General features: G+C 33.0%; 3 protein-coding genes across 3 annotated transcripts; 1 reads left to right on the top strand and 2 right to left on the bottom strand.

The window, feature by feature from the left end:
* Positions 1–3760: 3760 nt before the first annotated feature.
* Positions 3761–4582, bottom strand: LOC136978602 (uncharacterized). Its single transcript, XM_067274341.1, has one exon. The coding sequence runs from the start codon at positions 4580–4582 to the stop codon at positions 3761–3763; it is 822 nt and encodes a 273-aa protein (XP_067130442.1).
* A 1264-nt stretch (positions 4583–5846) lies between these two features.
* Positions 5847–14699, top strand: LOC136978700 (probable palmitoyltransferase ZDHHC24). Its single transcript, XM_067274468.1, has 2 exons — positions 5847–6389; positions 14073–14699. Exons 1-2 carry the CDS (start codon positions 5933–5935, stop codon positions 14480–14482), a joined length of 867 nt encoding a protein of 288 aa, XP_067130569.1. The 5' UTR covers positions 5847–5932; the 3' UTR covers positions 14483–14699.
* LOC136978601 (zinc finger MYM-type protein 1-like) lies at positions 14573–17124 on the bottom strand. The gene is made up of 2 exons (XM_067274340.1): positions 16411–17124; positions 14573–14578 (listed from the first exon to the last, which is right to left on the bottom strand). Exons 1-2 carry the CDS (start codon positions 17122–17124, stop codon positions 14573–14575), a joined length of 720 nt encoding a protein of 239 aa, XP_067130441.1.
* Between the last annotated feature and the right edge of the window lie 269 nt (positions 17125–17393).

Raw genomic sequence — 17393 nt, 5'->3', positions numbered from 1 at the left:
AGCGTGTGGTAGTTTGTTGCGTTGGGGCTGGATTGTCTGTGGTACGTTTAGTTGGCGCTGGTCTTGGCATTAGAGACATTGGGGGTAACTGGTCCGACTCACTCGCTGTGAGAATAAAAGCCGGTTTCAGTCGATCAATAGAAACTACAGTTTCTTTTCCTTTTATGCATAGAGTGAATGTCTTGCTACCACGTGACACGACTTCGTAGGGTCCATCGTATGGAGGCTGCAAGGGCTTCCGTACAGCATCATTGCGAAGAAATACGTGGGAACATGACTGCAGTTCTTTGTGGATAAATGGGTTGCGGTAGGAGTGGTGCACCACAGGCATTGGTTTTAAGTTTGCCATCATCGTCCTGAGTTTTTCGACGAAAGAACATGGATTGACGTCCTGAGAACCTGGGACGAAAAACTCTCCAGGCAGTCGGAGGCTGGTGCCATAGAGCATCTCAGCCGCAGTAGTATTGGTGTCTTCACGGAGCGCAGTTCGTAATCCTAACAAGACTATAGGTAGCACTTCCGTCCATCTTTCAGTAGAGTGACACTTGATGGCAGTTTTAAGTGAACGATGAAAGCGTTCAACAATGCCATTTGCAATTGGATGGTATGCTGTTGTCCTAACTCTTTGGGTACCAAAAAGTTGAGTGAGGGATTTAAATAAGCCAGATTCGAATTGCCGTCCTTGGTCAGATGTTATTGGGCAGGCACTCCAAAGCGAGATATCCAGCCTGAGTACAGGGCTGAAGCTACTGTTTCAGCTGCTATATCTGGCAACGGGATTGCTTCAGGCCAACGAGAAAATCTATCGATGATTGTGAGGCAATATGTTGAGCCGTTGGAAGGTGGCAATGGACCAACAATGTCAATATGAATATTTAAAAATCTAGCGTCTGGAATAGGAAAGGTTCCCAAAGGGCTAGCGACATGTCTCTGGATCTTCGACCGTTGACAAGAAATGCAGGTGCGAGACCATGTCTGGCAGTCTTTACTGATGGATGGCCAAACAAATTTTGCTTTTACCAATCTGGTTGAGCTCCTTACACCTGGATGGGACAGGTTATGGACAGTGTTGAAAGCAGTGCGACGATAACTAGGCGGAATGTATGGACGAATGCGACTTGTCGATACATCACAGTAAATTTCGACATCACTATCAGGAAGTTTAAACTTCTTAAGTACAAGTGATGAGTCACTTGAAGTCAGGAGAGACTGGAGCTCAGGATCTTGCTGTTGGTCTTTTGCAATTTTGCTATAATCTATAGATGGGCTACTAATTGATTCAATACGGGAAAGAGCATCAGCTGGAACGTTATCGATCCCCTTTATGTGTCTGATGTCTGTTGAGAATTGTCCTATAAAATCAAGATGTCTCAACTGACGGGGTGTACACTTATCGTGTCGTTGCTGGAAGGCAAACGTTAATGGTTTATGGTCTGTGTAAATGGTGAACTGTCGTGCTTCCAGCATAAACCGGAAATGTTTCACAGCCAGATACACAGCCAGAAGTTCTCGGTCGTATGCAGAATACTGACGCTGAGAGTTACTCAGTTTGCGGGAAAAGAACGCCAGTGGCTGGAGACCTTGTGCTGTAACTTGATGAAGGGCAGCGCCCACAGCAGAATCGGATGCATCGACGTGAAGTGCAAGGGTAGCACTTGGTGAAGGATGATGCAGTAAGGTGGCATCTGCTAATTGTGACTTACATGACTCAAATGCCTGAATCGAATTGTCAGTCCATTTAATCTTGCGCTGGTCGTTTTTCTTTGCTCCTTTAAGTAGGTCGTGTAAAGGAGCTTGGTGATGGGCCGCATGGGGTAGGAACCTACGATAGAAGTTCAAGATGCCTAAGAACCTTCTCAGTTGTTTGAGGGTCTGTGGTCACTTCTGTTGAGTTATGGCAGATACACGTTCTGGAAGTGGCATAACGCCGTGGGAAGACACCATGTATCCTAAGAATGATACATGTGGAGCAGCAAAAGTACACTTGGATGCATTGATTTGCAGACCGTACTTGTCAAGGCGTTGAAACACTTGCCGCATGTGCATCTTATGTTCCTCCCACGAAGTGCTAGCAATGAGGATGTCATCTAGGTATGAAAAACAAAAGTTTAAGCCTTTCAAAACTTCGTGCATGAATCGTTGGAATGATTGGGCTGCGTTGCAGAGACCAAAAGGGAGGAAAACGAATTCAAATAGCCCAAATGGCGTTGTAATGGCTGTCTTTGGCACATCATCTGGGTTAACTGGTATATGATGGAAGGCTCTAACCAAATCAATCTTGGAAAATATTCGGGCTCCATGTAGACTTGGACCAAAATCGTGGATGTGTGGCACTGGATAGTGATCAGGACAGTTATCCTATTCAGGGCACGATAGTCTCCAGTAGGTCTCCAATCGTTACGACCCTTCGGCACCATATGGAGGGGAGAAGCCCAGTTGGACTTTGATGGTTTGCATATACCTAACTCCATCATGTGCTGGAATTCTTGCTTTGCTACTTGCAGCTGAGCCGGATGCAATCTACGGGGTTTGGCAAATACGGGTGGACCGTGTGTCTCGATATAATGCATTGTTGATTTTTGTGAAACCGTGTTGTATTATTCTTCGAAGTATCAAACACAAATTCGTGTTAATAACAACCACTTGGCTTTTTTCTTCTTACCAAAAATACGGCTAGGGGGCTCACTTCGTTTCAACCCATGTAGTTATGCAAATTTTAAATGTCGCAAAACCTAAACAACGTTCAACAGGGGAAAGTTCAGACTAAAACTTATACCCAAAGTTGGTCTACAAATTTGTCTTTTAAAAAAATTTTCTGGATTCTGTCTCAACATAAACGAGCCAAAAGTGCTCGAACGACCTTTGAAAATGTACTGTGTATTAACCATCTACTAAGAAGTGCAAGAGAACAACAAAGTAAGAACTTGTCCCAGTTTTATTCACAGTTAATGTAAATTTATTGTTATATTAAATAGTTGTACTTTTTAACTCAAAACAGATGTAAAAGAATTTTATAACTTTTATCCTCGAGTTTGTAATGTCCAAACTTACCGTGTACAAGTGCCATACTGGGGGAAGAACTGGTATGTTATATACGTTTAAATGTTTATATAACTTGTCGGTAAAAACGCTGTATACATTATTTTATATTATTTTAGTTGACTGATGAGGGGCATAAGGCCCGAAACGTGTACCGTATCAACTAAATAAAGGTGGAAAAAAGCCAAGTGGTTGTTATTAACACGAATTTGTGTTTGATACTTCGAATAATGCATTGTGTTGTGCCTGACTTTATCTGAAAACGGTCGAGGACGAGTGAGATGTGGAAAGTCCTTGAGAATATCCTGCATTGGGGAATTGCTGATTATAGTTTTGACCGAAGTAGGTGGTCCTGTATAATATCTTCCTCGTGTAGTAAGGGAAGTCAGGGGGTCGACCAGTAATCTGTTTCTGATGTCGAGAATGAGTCCAAAGTTGGCCAAAAAGTCTGCACCGATTATAGGCTTCTGCACATCAGCTATGGTAAATTCCCATCTGAAAGAATGTCTTAAGTTGAGGTCAAGTTCTAGCACCTTTGTTCCATACGTCGAGATTTTAGAGTCGTTGGCAGCATACAATTCAACCTTTGTAGGCTGATTCTTAGTGCGATTGGGAATGATCGATAAATCTGCTCCAGAATCAATTAAGAAATTTAGGCCAGTTTTGTTGTTATACACAAACAGACGGCTATATTTAGGAGCCAGGCTGGACCCACAGGCCGTTACTGCGGCTGGCTGCGCTCGTTTCCCTGATCAGCAGTTCGGTCGAAGAAACACGGCGAACGACATTTCCTAGCAGCTGATCCAAACTTATCATGGTAGTAACAATATCCCTGACGATTGAGGCTTCTTCCTCGAGGGCGTGAACTAATGCGATACCTTGAATTCGGATCATGTCGGTTTCTCTCTCTACTACGATAACGGGGACGAGCAGTACGCGATACATTAAGTTCTGCAACCTTCGTTGTGAGTTCTAAAATCTGCATTTCGAGATTTTTGATTACGGGATTGTCGGCTTCTAAGTTGATGCTGGCCAGTTGGGTTGGTTCTGTAAGTTCAGCAACCTTGTCAGCAAGGATGGCTAGCTTGTCTAGTTCATCACTGCTAACAGCCAGAACTGTCTGAATATTTTTGGGGAGACGTTGGAGCCACAAGTTTCTAAGAAATTCTTCGGTAATCTTGCCCGCTGAAAGCTCCCTCATTTTACGGAGTAAAACGCTGGGTTTCTGATCCCCTAACGCCAGATCTTCAAGAAGAATTTTAGCCTCTTTAGCAGCGGAGTTCTGAAAAATTTCGAGGAGTCGATCTTTGAGTTTAGTAAACGGAGCCTCGGCTGGACAGTCAAATACTAAGTCACTGACGTTAGATAGAATCTCCGCGTCCAGGGAATTGATTAAATAGTTGTACTTAGTGTTCTCACTTGTAATCCGATTAATGGCAAAAGCTGCGTCTAGCTGCACAAAAAATAATTTGATGTTGGTTTTAGTGAAGATAGGCATTTTTGCCTGTACACGTCCGATTTCCAACTCGTTCTGTTCCGCCATTTCGGGCGCCTAACTATGCGGCTACAAGGAAAGCGGGATAGTCTTTGATTAGGCTTAGCCCGAGTCACGCACTCTTAGTCGTCTTATTGAATTTACGATTCAGAAACTGATCATACTTGCATGTCCTGTTAAAAATGTTCCTTCAAAGACATAGAGTTGTTCACTATCCAATTCAGTCGAAAGTCCAGGTAGTTCGTTAATCGTGTTACGTTCGGGTCACCACTTTGTCATTCGATCCTACTGATCTTTAGAACTAAGCAGACAAACACGAACAGTAACAAAAAAACTTTATTAAAAAGGTGAGAACTGTCACCGACATCCTCGGCCAACATCCAGGCAAAAACCCGCGAACTTTCGCGCCTCCTTTTCTTACAAGTTGCCAGCCAACATCTCGTTGGCAAGTGTTGCCAGGCAGTGTTCGGGATCTCTGGCGCTGGCGGCCACAGTATTTTTCTTTTTAAGAAAGCTATGTACGCGTCAACTTCTTTTGTTGACAGTTCTACGCGAGTAGACCTTGCCTTTCATTACTTTATAATTTACAATTTCTTTACATTGATATGGATATGTCGGCCCCGTCCGTTATCGCCCGGCCGCCCCGTTGTGGGCCTGACTGAATCCATAATGGACTGTGAGTCCTCTTAGTGTCCACAGGGCGGAAAAAGTTTAAAAAAAAAACATTAATACAGAGGAAGATTTAGACACTCATTAAAACTAACAAGAATAAATTTTTTATATAACAAAAATGACATTCCAGACGTTTTCTTTAAGTTGATTTTTTTTATTGAAGTATAAATTTGTTAATAATATTTCTCGTTAATATTAGTTTAATTAATACAGTTAATAATACTTGTAAAAGATCTCACGTTATTTTTGAAATACTTTGAAATAATTCACAAAAAATAAATAATTCTTAATGGAAAAAAGTGGAGATTTAAAAAAAAAATCAAATTACCCAAAGGGAATGTAGCTGGCTGGTCAATGTAAAAAATTAGCCAATATTTATCAAGCTGCGCGCCATTTTAGTCATTATTCATAATGGTCGGGCATTATAAGTAATGTCCTATTACTTGGTTCATAACAGTTACATTGAATGGTTTTTTTACTATTCGAAAATTCAACATTTTTATGATCATAGATTTTAATTAAACAGCATTTGCTGTATTAATGTTTGAATTAAATTAATTAAAGCCGATTTAATAAATGAATTGATGACGAAAAACGAAAATATCCATAACTGTTACAAGATTATGTTATATCGCAATTGATTAGCAGTTTCGAAATCGATAAACGCCACCTGTCGGTAGCGGAGACGAGAAATTGGAACCGGCGGTAGGGAAACGATCGGAAATAATGGAAACCAAAATAGAAGGATTGCCGTTCCATAACAAAGATATCCTGCCAAAATATCGAAGAGATCGAAGTCTGTTTTTATTGATGACTGTTGGTATTCCTTTTGCAGCTTTCTGGTTGCTTTTTGTGATTATTCCTTTCTATCACCAGCACGTCGATGGAATTGTTGTCATTCATATCTGTTTTGCATTCTTTATACTATACAACATTTTTGGTAATATGTTTTTTCTGAAACGTGTCGACGCGTCGGGAAAACAGAGCAATCTTCCCGCCGTATTAAAACCCAACTGGACTTACTGTCACTTGTGCCAACTGAATTCTCCTCCCCGTTCTTATCATTGTCCCGTGTGTGATGAATGTATTTTGAAGAGAGATCATCACTGCATGTTTTCTGGTTGCTGTATCGGTTACCATAATCATCGATATTATCTGGTCTTAGTTTTTTATATTTGGATAGGTACGTATTCGCTATAAATATTTAAAGGTAAAAAAATGAATTAGATTATTTACTGTTAGTACATGACACGTTTTTTTTTCTTCATTTTTTTAGAGACATTACTTGATAGGCTTTTTATACGGGTTTGCCCCAAAAATTTTATATTTTTGGGGCAACCTGTATAAAAATGTTATAAAAATCATGTAACTACTTTTAACTCTTCATAGTTCAAAAAACATGTCATGTATCAATTGTAAATGATCTTTATTCATGTGGATTAATTGTGATATAGAATACTTTATAACTATACAACAGTTACTCTTGAAAGAAAAAGGGTCGGATGAGTTCACTGGGATAAATGGCGGAACATGGTCTGGTTTGCAATAAACGCTCGTTTCTATTTTGCCACCAATGAGACATATGTCAACATATAGGAAATGGGCACGAGAGTTACTAAATTGATCTAGATTAAGGGTAAGAGAAATGAGCATTTATTGCAGACCGGACCATGTTCCACTAGTTACTCTTGAAAAGTTTTAATTTATAATAAATGTAAATAATAATGGTATATATATACACCAGAGGTTGGCAAGCAAGAGTTCAGTGGGAGCCAAAAGATAGGTTTTGCAACATGCATAGGAGCTGCACTTCTGTACTGTCATGGCAGATAGTATGGTAAGGCAGGGAAGGATAGGTTTTTGACCCCATCCGGGTCGAGAACTTGTTTTAAAAAAATAGATTTGAAATGTCAATTTAATTTATTGCATTAACTTGGAAATAAATTACTAACTATTACATATATAAAATTACATATTTTTTCAAAAATGTGGAAATAAAATTGTAAAAATAATAATAAGCAGAAATTAACACTTTCAGCAAGAGCCGCATGTAACAAAAATAGCCGCATTTGCCCATGTCTGATATATACCATTATAATTTATCTTAAAAATATATTATATAAATTTTAGATAATTATAGAGAGCCATATTCTTAACACATTTTTATGCTTAGGTTCATTATGCTGATAAAATTTAATCATGGGCATCTGCAGAGGGAGGAAAAAAGGGTATTTTCTTATCCCTGGGATTAAGTAAAAAATTCCACAAATTACAAATGTAAGAATGATTGAGATATGTAATTGACAATGGGACACTTTACTTCAAAACCATATTCTATAATCTGCTTGTAAAAATAACTCCAAAAAATTAAATAATTGAATGAAAATTTATTGATGTAATTATTTGCTTCCAAGCTTTGCCCCAATAGAAAATTTTCTGCAGATGCCCATGTATACAATAATTTAAAGTTTCAATTTTTCAGCAACTTTTAAAATCTTATTTTAGAATATTCAGTTTAGAATATTCAGATAACTATTATATTTGTTTAATTTACTTGAAAAAATGTTTTTTTGATTACAAGTGTTTATAGAAAGCTTCACCCATACCTTTGAAACCACTTTCACAGTTAGATAAAGAGTTTTCTTTAATTTTATTTTGGAAACATAGTAATCAATAAATTGTATGTCTTTCTTCCTGTTCATTTTATTGATGGTTGGACATTCTGAACTACCCGCTCATCTAATTTTTTTACAGGATTCTTCTTATAGATTCTAAAGTTATAATTTATTGGTGAATTTTGAAACACTTATTTTTGGATTTTTTTAATCTTTAAAAGTTGCATTATGAATATTCAACAAAATATTATATTTGATTATTTCAGCAATATGATTTTATTCTTTGTATTATTTAATTACAAAATCAACTGTGAAATGACTTATCTTGATATATTCTCACATCTTTCTCTAAATGTATTTTCTTTACAAAACAAAATAATCAGTTAACTCAGATCAATAGATGTACTTTTAGTTTTTTTTTTAAAAAATCTGTTTTAAAGTTTAGTTTATTTTTTATTTCTCATTAATTTTTTTATCATATTTTAATGATTTATAAATTAATAGCCACATGCCAATTATTTAAATGATATTTCTTATCATATGGTATTGATATTATGATCATATGGTTATATAACATACTGTACAAATATTTAAGAAAAATGAAATTTTAGACATTAAAGGGCTTTTTAATATATTTTAAGATATATATGAAGCTAAAATGTATATTAATTTTTTAATGAAGTAATAAAGAAAACATTTAAAGAAAATAAATTAATATCAAAATAACTACCCTTATTATATAAAAAAAATGAAGATACAGGTATCCCTCATGCAACACAACACTTCTACAACACGGTTTCACTCTAACACTGTTGGAAAATTGGAGATATCCCCTGTACAATGCAGTTTCTGGTTTTGCTCTAACACTGTTTGAGAATTTGGAAAATCCTCCATGCAAAATCTCACAGTTTTTAAGTACAAATTCTGTTGTTCAATATTTTTTTCTTCAAGTGCATGTTGCATGTTGTTTCAAATTTGTCCATGGATTTTAGATTATTGAAATTGTCAATTTGTTTTGTGTACCTTTCATGAAGTTTACTTTAATAATGCAATTTTTTTTCTTCCTTGTCCTAGCTTTCCTATCAACCAGGTATTGTATTGTCCTTGCTTTCAGACTTTGGTCTTTAAGACTATCATGTTTTGTTTTTATAGATTAATCTTTGATATTTAATAAAGTTTATTTAAACATTCTTAGGTAAGTACAGGGTGTCCATAAAGTCCATGTGCAATTTTAAAAATTTATAACTATTAGTATTTGTGATAGAAAAAATCTGTAAAAAGTATTAGAAAGCTTAATGTACCTAGTTTTAAGTAAAATTATTTAGTAATGGATTGGAAGAGATGGACCATTTTCCTGGCATCCACATTTGCCAGAGTTGACTGCATTAGATTTTTTTTATGCAGAAATGTGAAAACAATAGTGTATGCAACCAAACCTCGAACCTTAGAAGACTTGAAAGCTAAAATAACTAATGTGATTTCAGGCATTACTGTGAACCAATTGGCAAATGTTTTTAAAGAACTACAAAATCATATTACCCTTTGTATTACTAATAATGGTAGACACGTGAAAACTTAATAAATATAATTAAACAATAAAAAAATATATAGATTTTCTTATTTCTAATATATTCTACATAATTTCTCTATCACAAATTCTAATAAAGTTATAAATTTTTTAAAATTGCGCACATACTTTATGGACATCCTGCATTATTAAACTTTTTTAACTGTAGGTAAGTAATCATTTCGTAAAAATGACAAATGAAATACAGTGGTATCTTGGTACTTCGAACAATTTGGTATTTGAACACAAATAATGGGAGAAAACTGCTAAGTACTCAACTGAATAAATGAAACTTGCTAGAAGAAATTTTCAATTAATAACATATTGTTAGTTCTTACTTTGTCATACATAAAAAAATTTTATACTAAAAATAAAAAAAAATGAATATTTCTGTTTTAGATCAACAAAAAAGCTCAGTAGATGACAATACTTTGTAAAAAGAAAATGCCCTCATTTAACTAAGATTAATATTAATGCATAATGCAGTACTTTTAATTGTGATTGTTAGTTAATTATTGATTGCTTTAATAAACATATTTCTCTTAGTAATGAAAAAAAATAGTATACTTTTGTTAACTTTTGGAACAAAAGTTACCCATAGTTTGTATTAGTCCCCATGTCTCTCAAAAATACCAAATGTTTTGTATTAGTCCTTTGTTTTGTATAGCACAGATTTGCATAACACAGCATTTTTTGAAATGTAACTACCATGTTCATTACCTGGGATACCAGGTATCCCAGGTAACGAACACAGTAGTTACATTTCTGTTATTTGTACAAATAATCACGAGATTCATTCTATTTTATATTTTAGTGAATGTTTTAGTTATACTTGGAAAAAAAAACATTAAAAATAAAGGAAAAATATTTGTTTTTCAACATGAATAAAATCGTAACTGCTAGTTAAAGAAACCAAATTATTTTTAATTATGGTGCCAAGTTCTGAGTTTGGACATTTTTTAAAACAAATTAAATTGCATGAATAGAAACAGTGAGATTACATGAGTATAAAATTGAACATCTTAACCTAATCATCATAAGATATTCAAATTAATTATATAATAGAAATTAAAAAACTTTTACTTAATTTTTTTAGTTATGATTTTATCTTTTAATATAAGTTATTTACCATCTCTTCATTGACATTTTTATTACCTTTTCTATTTTTTACATCATTAAACAAATTTTATTTTATCAAAATGTTGGATATTGTATATTTCATAAATTAGTTCTGTGCCTAATTACAGAAATTAAATGACTTCATTGCAAAAGAATGACAACAAAAATAATTCAGATTTTTTTTTTGGAAGTTTATTTATTAAGTTAATAATTCAGTTTCATGTTATTCATTATTAGAATATCTCATTCTGCTCATTATTTTCTGACTCCCTAGTTTCTGTAGATTAATAAATGTTGACTTAAGGTTAGGATTGCCAATGGATTACTTTTTAATTAAACTTACTTTTTCACTGGTTACTTTGGGTTTACTTCTTCCATTTGGAGTTTTTATTACTTGTTTTATAACCCACTTTCCATGCCACTTATACTATGTTCAAACTGAAAAAGTTAATTCTGATCAAGTCAAATCAAGTGCAGGAGATTTTGAAATTTGGACTTCTGCATTAGTGATTTTTATAGTTCAGGGCAGACAGAATGGAAATGTTGCATCCTCCTGTTGACTCATCTCTATCTGTTTCCCACCTAGTGTGTGCTTACCTTAATTGTTTTTTTTTATTAACTGAGAATAATCTATTTAGATCATAATAAGTTTACTCTCAAGAAATGTGGTGAGAATGACAAATGCTATAAGCCAGTGCTGCATGATTCTATTTACAAATTTTTAATAAGTGGCAATCTGTTGAGTCTGAATATAAAAAAACAGCTGTCATGAACAAAAAATTATACAAGGAAAGATATGAAACATTCAGACATGTTCACAAGTGAATTTCTTGAATTCTTGTGTTTACATCTCAAGAGATTGGACTATCTTATTGTTTCCTTCATATAGCACAAAAAGAATTAAATTTTGACCTCTTAAAGGCAGCCCATGGACTGAATATAGCCCATGGGCTGAATACAGCCTGTTAAGGCTTCATATCTAGCCCATGGCTTTGATGATTTCTTTTCTAAAAATCAATGTTTCTAACATCTTGCAGGGATTAAACAAAAAATTCAAATTTCTGTTTACATAAGTCCTAAAGGCCTGGTAACCAAAATGGCCTTTGTTAGAGCCTTTTTTTAAATTGTTTTCATTTACCAAATAATAATAAATATGGCCTGTGTCTGATATACATCTATTTGATTGGCCCTTTGCTGCATTTCAGTTTGAATCCCCTATCTTAAAGTTTTCCATAAACATTTTATTTATTTATTTATTTAGAATTGCTAATGTTATTCCTCAAGTTCATAGCAAGTAAAAAAAAGATTTAATTGTTTCTAGCAGCACAGTAACAAGAATGGCCAGCACTCATTCTGCTTCTTGCAAATAAACTTTGATCATCCAGCATGAGACATCACTTTTCTATAATTAATAATAATAATAATTTTTATTTACCTGTATTTATACTTTCTTGTTATTCCTTTTTGTGTAGATGGTATGAACATAGTATGAAGGAAATAATAATATATATCATCCAAGAGTCCTTTTTTGATTTTGATGTTTTACATTTATAAGAATCAAAGAGTAAGAGGAGACATATTTCCTATTGAAGATTGTCGTCTAGGTTAGTGAAATCAATCCTGAAAGTTGGATGTGTCAATTATGGTTTTAGCATTTCATACAGAAACACTCATCCAATTTGAATAAATCCAACACAAAAGTAGTACTTATAACAAGTAATGACAATTTGAATATATTTTTAAAACTTTTAAAAACAGCTTTTATTGGTCATGTTTTTCAAGATTCGGGTGGATCTTCCCACCATAATAAATTGCATCAATACAAAGCATTTACACACACTCATCATAATTAAATTATACATTTGGTTATGTTTATCAGGTTTTGGGTTGGGGAGGATGGTGGGAGTGGAGCCATCCCCTAAAACACTATTAATTAAAAGGCATAGTCATCTGACTTAAGTATGTCCTCTAAGTTACAGTCTTCTATCTTAATTAGAAGGGGATGAAATTTGAGTTGCAAGAATTGACTGGCCCTTTGCTGAATTTGAGTTTGAGATCTCTGTCTTAAAATAAAGATTTTTCATAAACATTTTATTTATATATTTATTTAGAGTTGTTAATGTTATCCCTCAAGTTCTTAGTAAATAAAAATTAAAAACATGATACAAAGAATGTTAAATAAAAACATTTAAATTTAAAATGGATTTTTAAATAATACAATAACTTAAAATAAAAGATCAAAGCTAATCTTCATTGTTCCTATTTTTAATAATATTTTTTTAAAGAGTTGTCCATTGTAGTAGTAGATTCAGAAGAACCCAAAGGAAGACTAAGTCAAAATTAGAAATATTTGAATAATTAATGAGGACCTTTTTAAATCATCGGGCATTATTAACACATGTCTGATGATTGAATTTCAGATGGTCTGATAACCATATTTGCCATCATAAATGTTTTTAAAAACAACATTTTGAAGTTTGAATGAATAAATTATTGTACCCCTGGATTTGCCCATGATCTAATGTATTTTTACAAATTTTAAAAGTGATTATATATTTCAGTTTTTATGATTATGTAACCTTAATTTTTATTTGCTACAACTTCACTTTCATTATGGACTTTTTATGGGATTTGAATAATTCATAGAGATGATTGAACTTCGGAAAAAATGTCTCTAAATTTTTAATAATGTAATAAAAAATTTGATTACTCATTATATTGATTGAGTGTTTTTACATGAAACTGTAAAATTGGTACTTGACATTCCAAACTTTCAATACTGATTTCACTCTCTGAAAATGGTTTCCTGCTAATACAAAAAACAAATATCTTTCTCTTAGTTTTGATACTCTACAATAATGGCGCTTAAACTTTTTAATTGGCAGGCTAATTTTGCATAAATCAAAAGTAGGTGGATCACATATACTTTGTATACTCTATATATACAGTAGAGAGTCGTTAATCCGAACCCCGGTTATCCGAATGCTTTCCAGTCGGACTGTGTCATGCTGAATCGAACGTTTTTGATACTAGATTTACTTCTAAAGTATAAATTTTATGTTTTTATATATTTCAATATATTTATTTTGTTTGTACAAAATAAAGAAATAATTTTTAACGATACAATAGCCTCGATTATTATTATAAAAATTTTCGTTAGGCTTAAAATCGACAAAAATTCAACACGAAGCGACACGCAACGGAGAAAAATTTGAACATCGGACAGGTTAATATATTTTTTCGTACATAATCGGTTATCCGAACAACCCCAGTCCCCAATTGATTCGGATTACGACTCTCTACTGTATACCAAAAGTAGATCTGTTTCTATCATTTATAAGTGATATGTCAAATATGTTTGTGAGCCTGATTAATATGTTGCCAGATTTGGCCCAAGGGCCATAGTTTTGACACCACTATTCTACACATATAAAAGTCATCAAAATCAGAGACGGATACTTGGGTTATTATTATAAGTAATACAGTATACTGTATATTCATTTACCTGTATATTAAATAATTTGAAGATTTTAAACTAAATTTTTTAATTGTATCTGTTTTTCAGGAGCCATTTATGGAGTCATTTTAGAGTGGGACTATAGTTTTCAACATTTGGGTGGTTTTGGCCTTAAATCTATTTTATCGTTGATTGCACCTCACTTTGCTTGGGTATTAGGTTATGTATCAGCTTATGGCTTTTTAGTTGCAACTCTTCACACTATGGGACTAATTGTTTTAACACTAACAACATATCTTCTTGTGATGCAATCAGTTTGCATTTATAGAGGTCAAACTTTGCATGAACGTAAATATAATATTTTCAGTTACAATTTAGGATGGAAAAGAAATTTTAAAAATATTTTTGGCAAACGATGGTATTTAGTGTGGCTATCAGCATGGTTAAAATCGCCTCTTAGTGGAAATGGATTAAGTTTTCAAAGGTTAGAAGATATAGAAGAAATTAAAGACATTTGATAAGTTTTTTAGCTTTTATTACAATTTTTTAATTATTTGTATAAGCAAAACATTGCTAAATAATTTGTCATAATTCTGAAAACTATTTTGTCAATACTGATGTATATATTTTATTCTTTATAAATTTTTAAATAATTTATGAAATTGCACTTGAAATTCAGAAAATGTATATCATAATTATTACAATAATTTAATAAAGTTATTTTATATAATTTAATTTTGTTTAGTTATTCCATATATGTATTCAAATAACACAATTGTAGATAATCTTTTCAATATAAATATAGACTAGACACAGTTTGTACACAAAATCATTGCCATCGGGTATCTACCGGAAGAGTTCACTTCCTGTTAGAATGTATTCGGAGTAAACATCGAAAGTTAACAATTATTGTCTGAAATACTATAGTTACTACTTTGTTATTGATTTTACTTGAGCAAATTTTAAACATAAATACGATCAAACAGCATATTTTAAAATGTTAAGAATTTTTTTTCATACCATCTTATAATGACATGAAATTCGAATATCAATTATTTTGATGCTATCCGACGAACAAAGTCAGTCGTATACTTTGTAGAAACCACGTCCATTTATGGGTCAATTATTAAGCATACAAAAATTTATATGTTTATAATTGAGGGATTTGTAGAAAGACTACGATCACATACTAAGTTTTCGAGAAAATAGACAATTTGTGTTTCAATTCACGTGCATTTTAACATGCAAGTTTTAATGTAAGAGATAGCCTATATACTGTATTTTCAATATTAAACTGTATTTAGTGTAAAATAGATGTGACTAACATAAGCTAATGTACAGTACCGGTACTTCAATGTATTTTTTTCCGGCTTGCGAGAGACAAGAAGCGATCACTTCTTCCGTAAATAGTTATTGCGTGTAGCATTCATTATACTAAGAAGCCGACTTTCAGGGGCAATCAGTTAATTGCGCGTCAGTGATGGTCTAGGGTCCATTCGTACGTGCGAATGACAAAAATAAACAATTTATGTACTTTAATTCTAAAATACAAATAATACATACATAATACAATTATAGAAAAACTTGTTTCTTTTTTTATTTTCTATAAATTAACTCTATTCGGCGATGTTTTCCCGCAAAGTCGTTAATTACTTTATCATAAAAGTCACTCGTCGTTGATTCCATCAACGTATTTAAAAGTTCTTTTTCTATAGAAAGCAACGCTAGCGACGACAATCTTTCCTCCGACTGAGTGTTCCTGGCGAATGTATGAATTCGCTTCATTGTTGAAAAACTACGCTCAACAGACGCACTGGTAGATGGTATTGTAAAAATTAATGATATTAAACCATATAATTCTATTAGTACGTCTTTGTTTAGGTCATCATTAATTATAATATTTTTTATGTCTAAGAGTGACTTGCCAATATAGTCCGGACACGAATATAAATATTGCAATTCACTACGTAATTTACATAAATTAAAAAATTCTCCATAAAATTTACGTAAAGCATTAAAACTCTCTTCGGGAAATTGTTTTTCATAATATTTAAAATTATTAAAATCTAAAAGTGATAAAAATTCTAGAGATTTTATGTCGGCAAATCTGTCAATACAATTTTGTATCAATGTATCCATTATTTCATAAAACAGACGTCTATATAAATCCTTTTTAGACTCAATATCAGTATGTCTCATTCCTCTTTTTGGTTGAATTTCTAAAAAAGTTTCATCTTTTTTCAAAGCGTCCCAAATCAAATCAAAATCATTTCTTTTCTGTCGTAAAAAATCAATAAAGTGATTTATTCTAGTAATACAATATGCTATATTAAAATTTTTTTTGTAATATATCAAAAAGGATATCTGAATGTGCAAATATTTGATGAAAAACTAGTAATAAAAAGTGAAAATCAAAATCTATTAAATAATGGTATAATCCTCTTGCGGCAATTGTAGTATCAGAATCCCATTGTTCTGGACTTTCAACCATATTCAACAACAAAAGTTTTAATTCTTCTTTATACTCCATAACGCAGTTTACAATCCTGCTATTGTAATTCCATCTAATAGGTGTGGCTGAAGGAAAACGCTTATTGACTTCTAGGTCTAAGGCGTGAGATCTTTTAGAAGATTTAGAAAAAAATGAAGAAAATCCTGTCATAGTTTGAAAAAATATTTTACATTCTTTTATATATCCAACAGATTGAGAGAAAACTAGGTTCAATCTGTGAGCATAACAGTGTACGAAAATAGCATGTTTGGATATTTCTTTAATTTTAGCTCGGACACCATTATGTTGTCCGGCCATTACGGCAGCACCGTCGTATGTTTGTGCCACTAATTTTTTAGTGCATTGAAATTCGTCTAAGTAACTCTTAATGTGAGTGAATAACGAATTTGCGTCTCTGTTCTCACTCACATCAGTAAAGCCCACAAATCTTTCTTCGACGTTACCGTTTTCTTTCACGTAACGAAATACAGTCGACATCTGGGCTCTGTGGCTAATGTCCGTTGTTTCATCTACAATTATAGCAACAAATTTTGCGTTTTCAATTTCTTTTTTAATTTCTTGCAATAAAACGTTTCCTAACGAATTAACGAGCTCATTTTGAATTTTGTTCGATAAGCCAGTAAAAACTGTAGACTTCTCTAAATGCATTTTTAATTGATTATCTGACGTACTTAATAAAGAAACGAGTTCAATATAATTACCTCTGTTATTAGATTCAATACATTCCCTATGCCCTCTAAATGCCAATTCTTGCTTTGCTAAAAAGCATGTAATATCTATTAATTTAGATACAATATATCTATTAGCCGTAACTATCTTGTTATAATTTTCAATATTAATTTTATATTGTTTACTAATGTTAAATTCTATTCTATTTTGATTTCCAAATTGCTTCAATTTTACGAAAGAATCGATGT

The sequence above is a fragment of the Centruroides vittatus genome, unplaced genomic scaffold (assembly GCF_030686945.1).
Source record: "Centruroides vittatus isolate TY-2023 unplaced genomic scaffold, ASM3068694v2 contig_549, whole genome shotgun sequence".
Classification (NCBI taxonomy): Eukaryota; Metazoa; Arthropoda; class Arachnida; order Scorpiones; family Buthidae; genus Centruroides; species Centruroides vittatus.
This window is presented reverse-complemented; position numbering and strand designations above follow the sequence as displayed.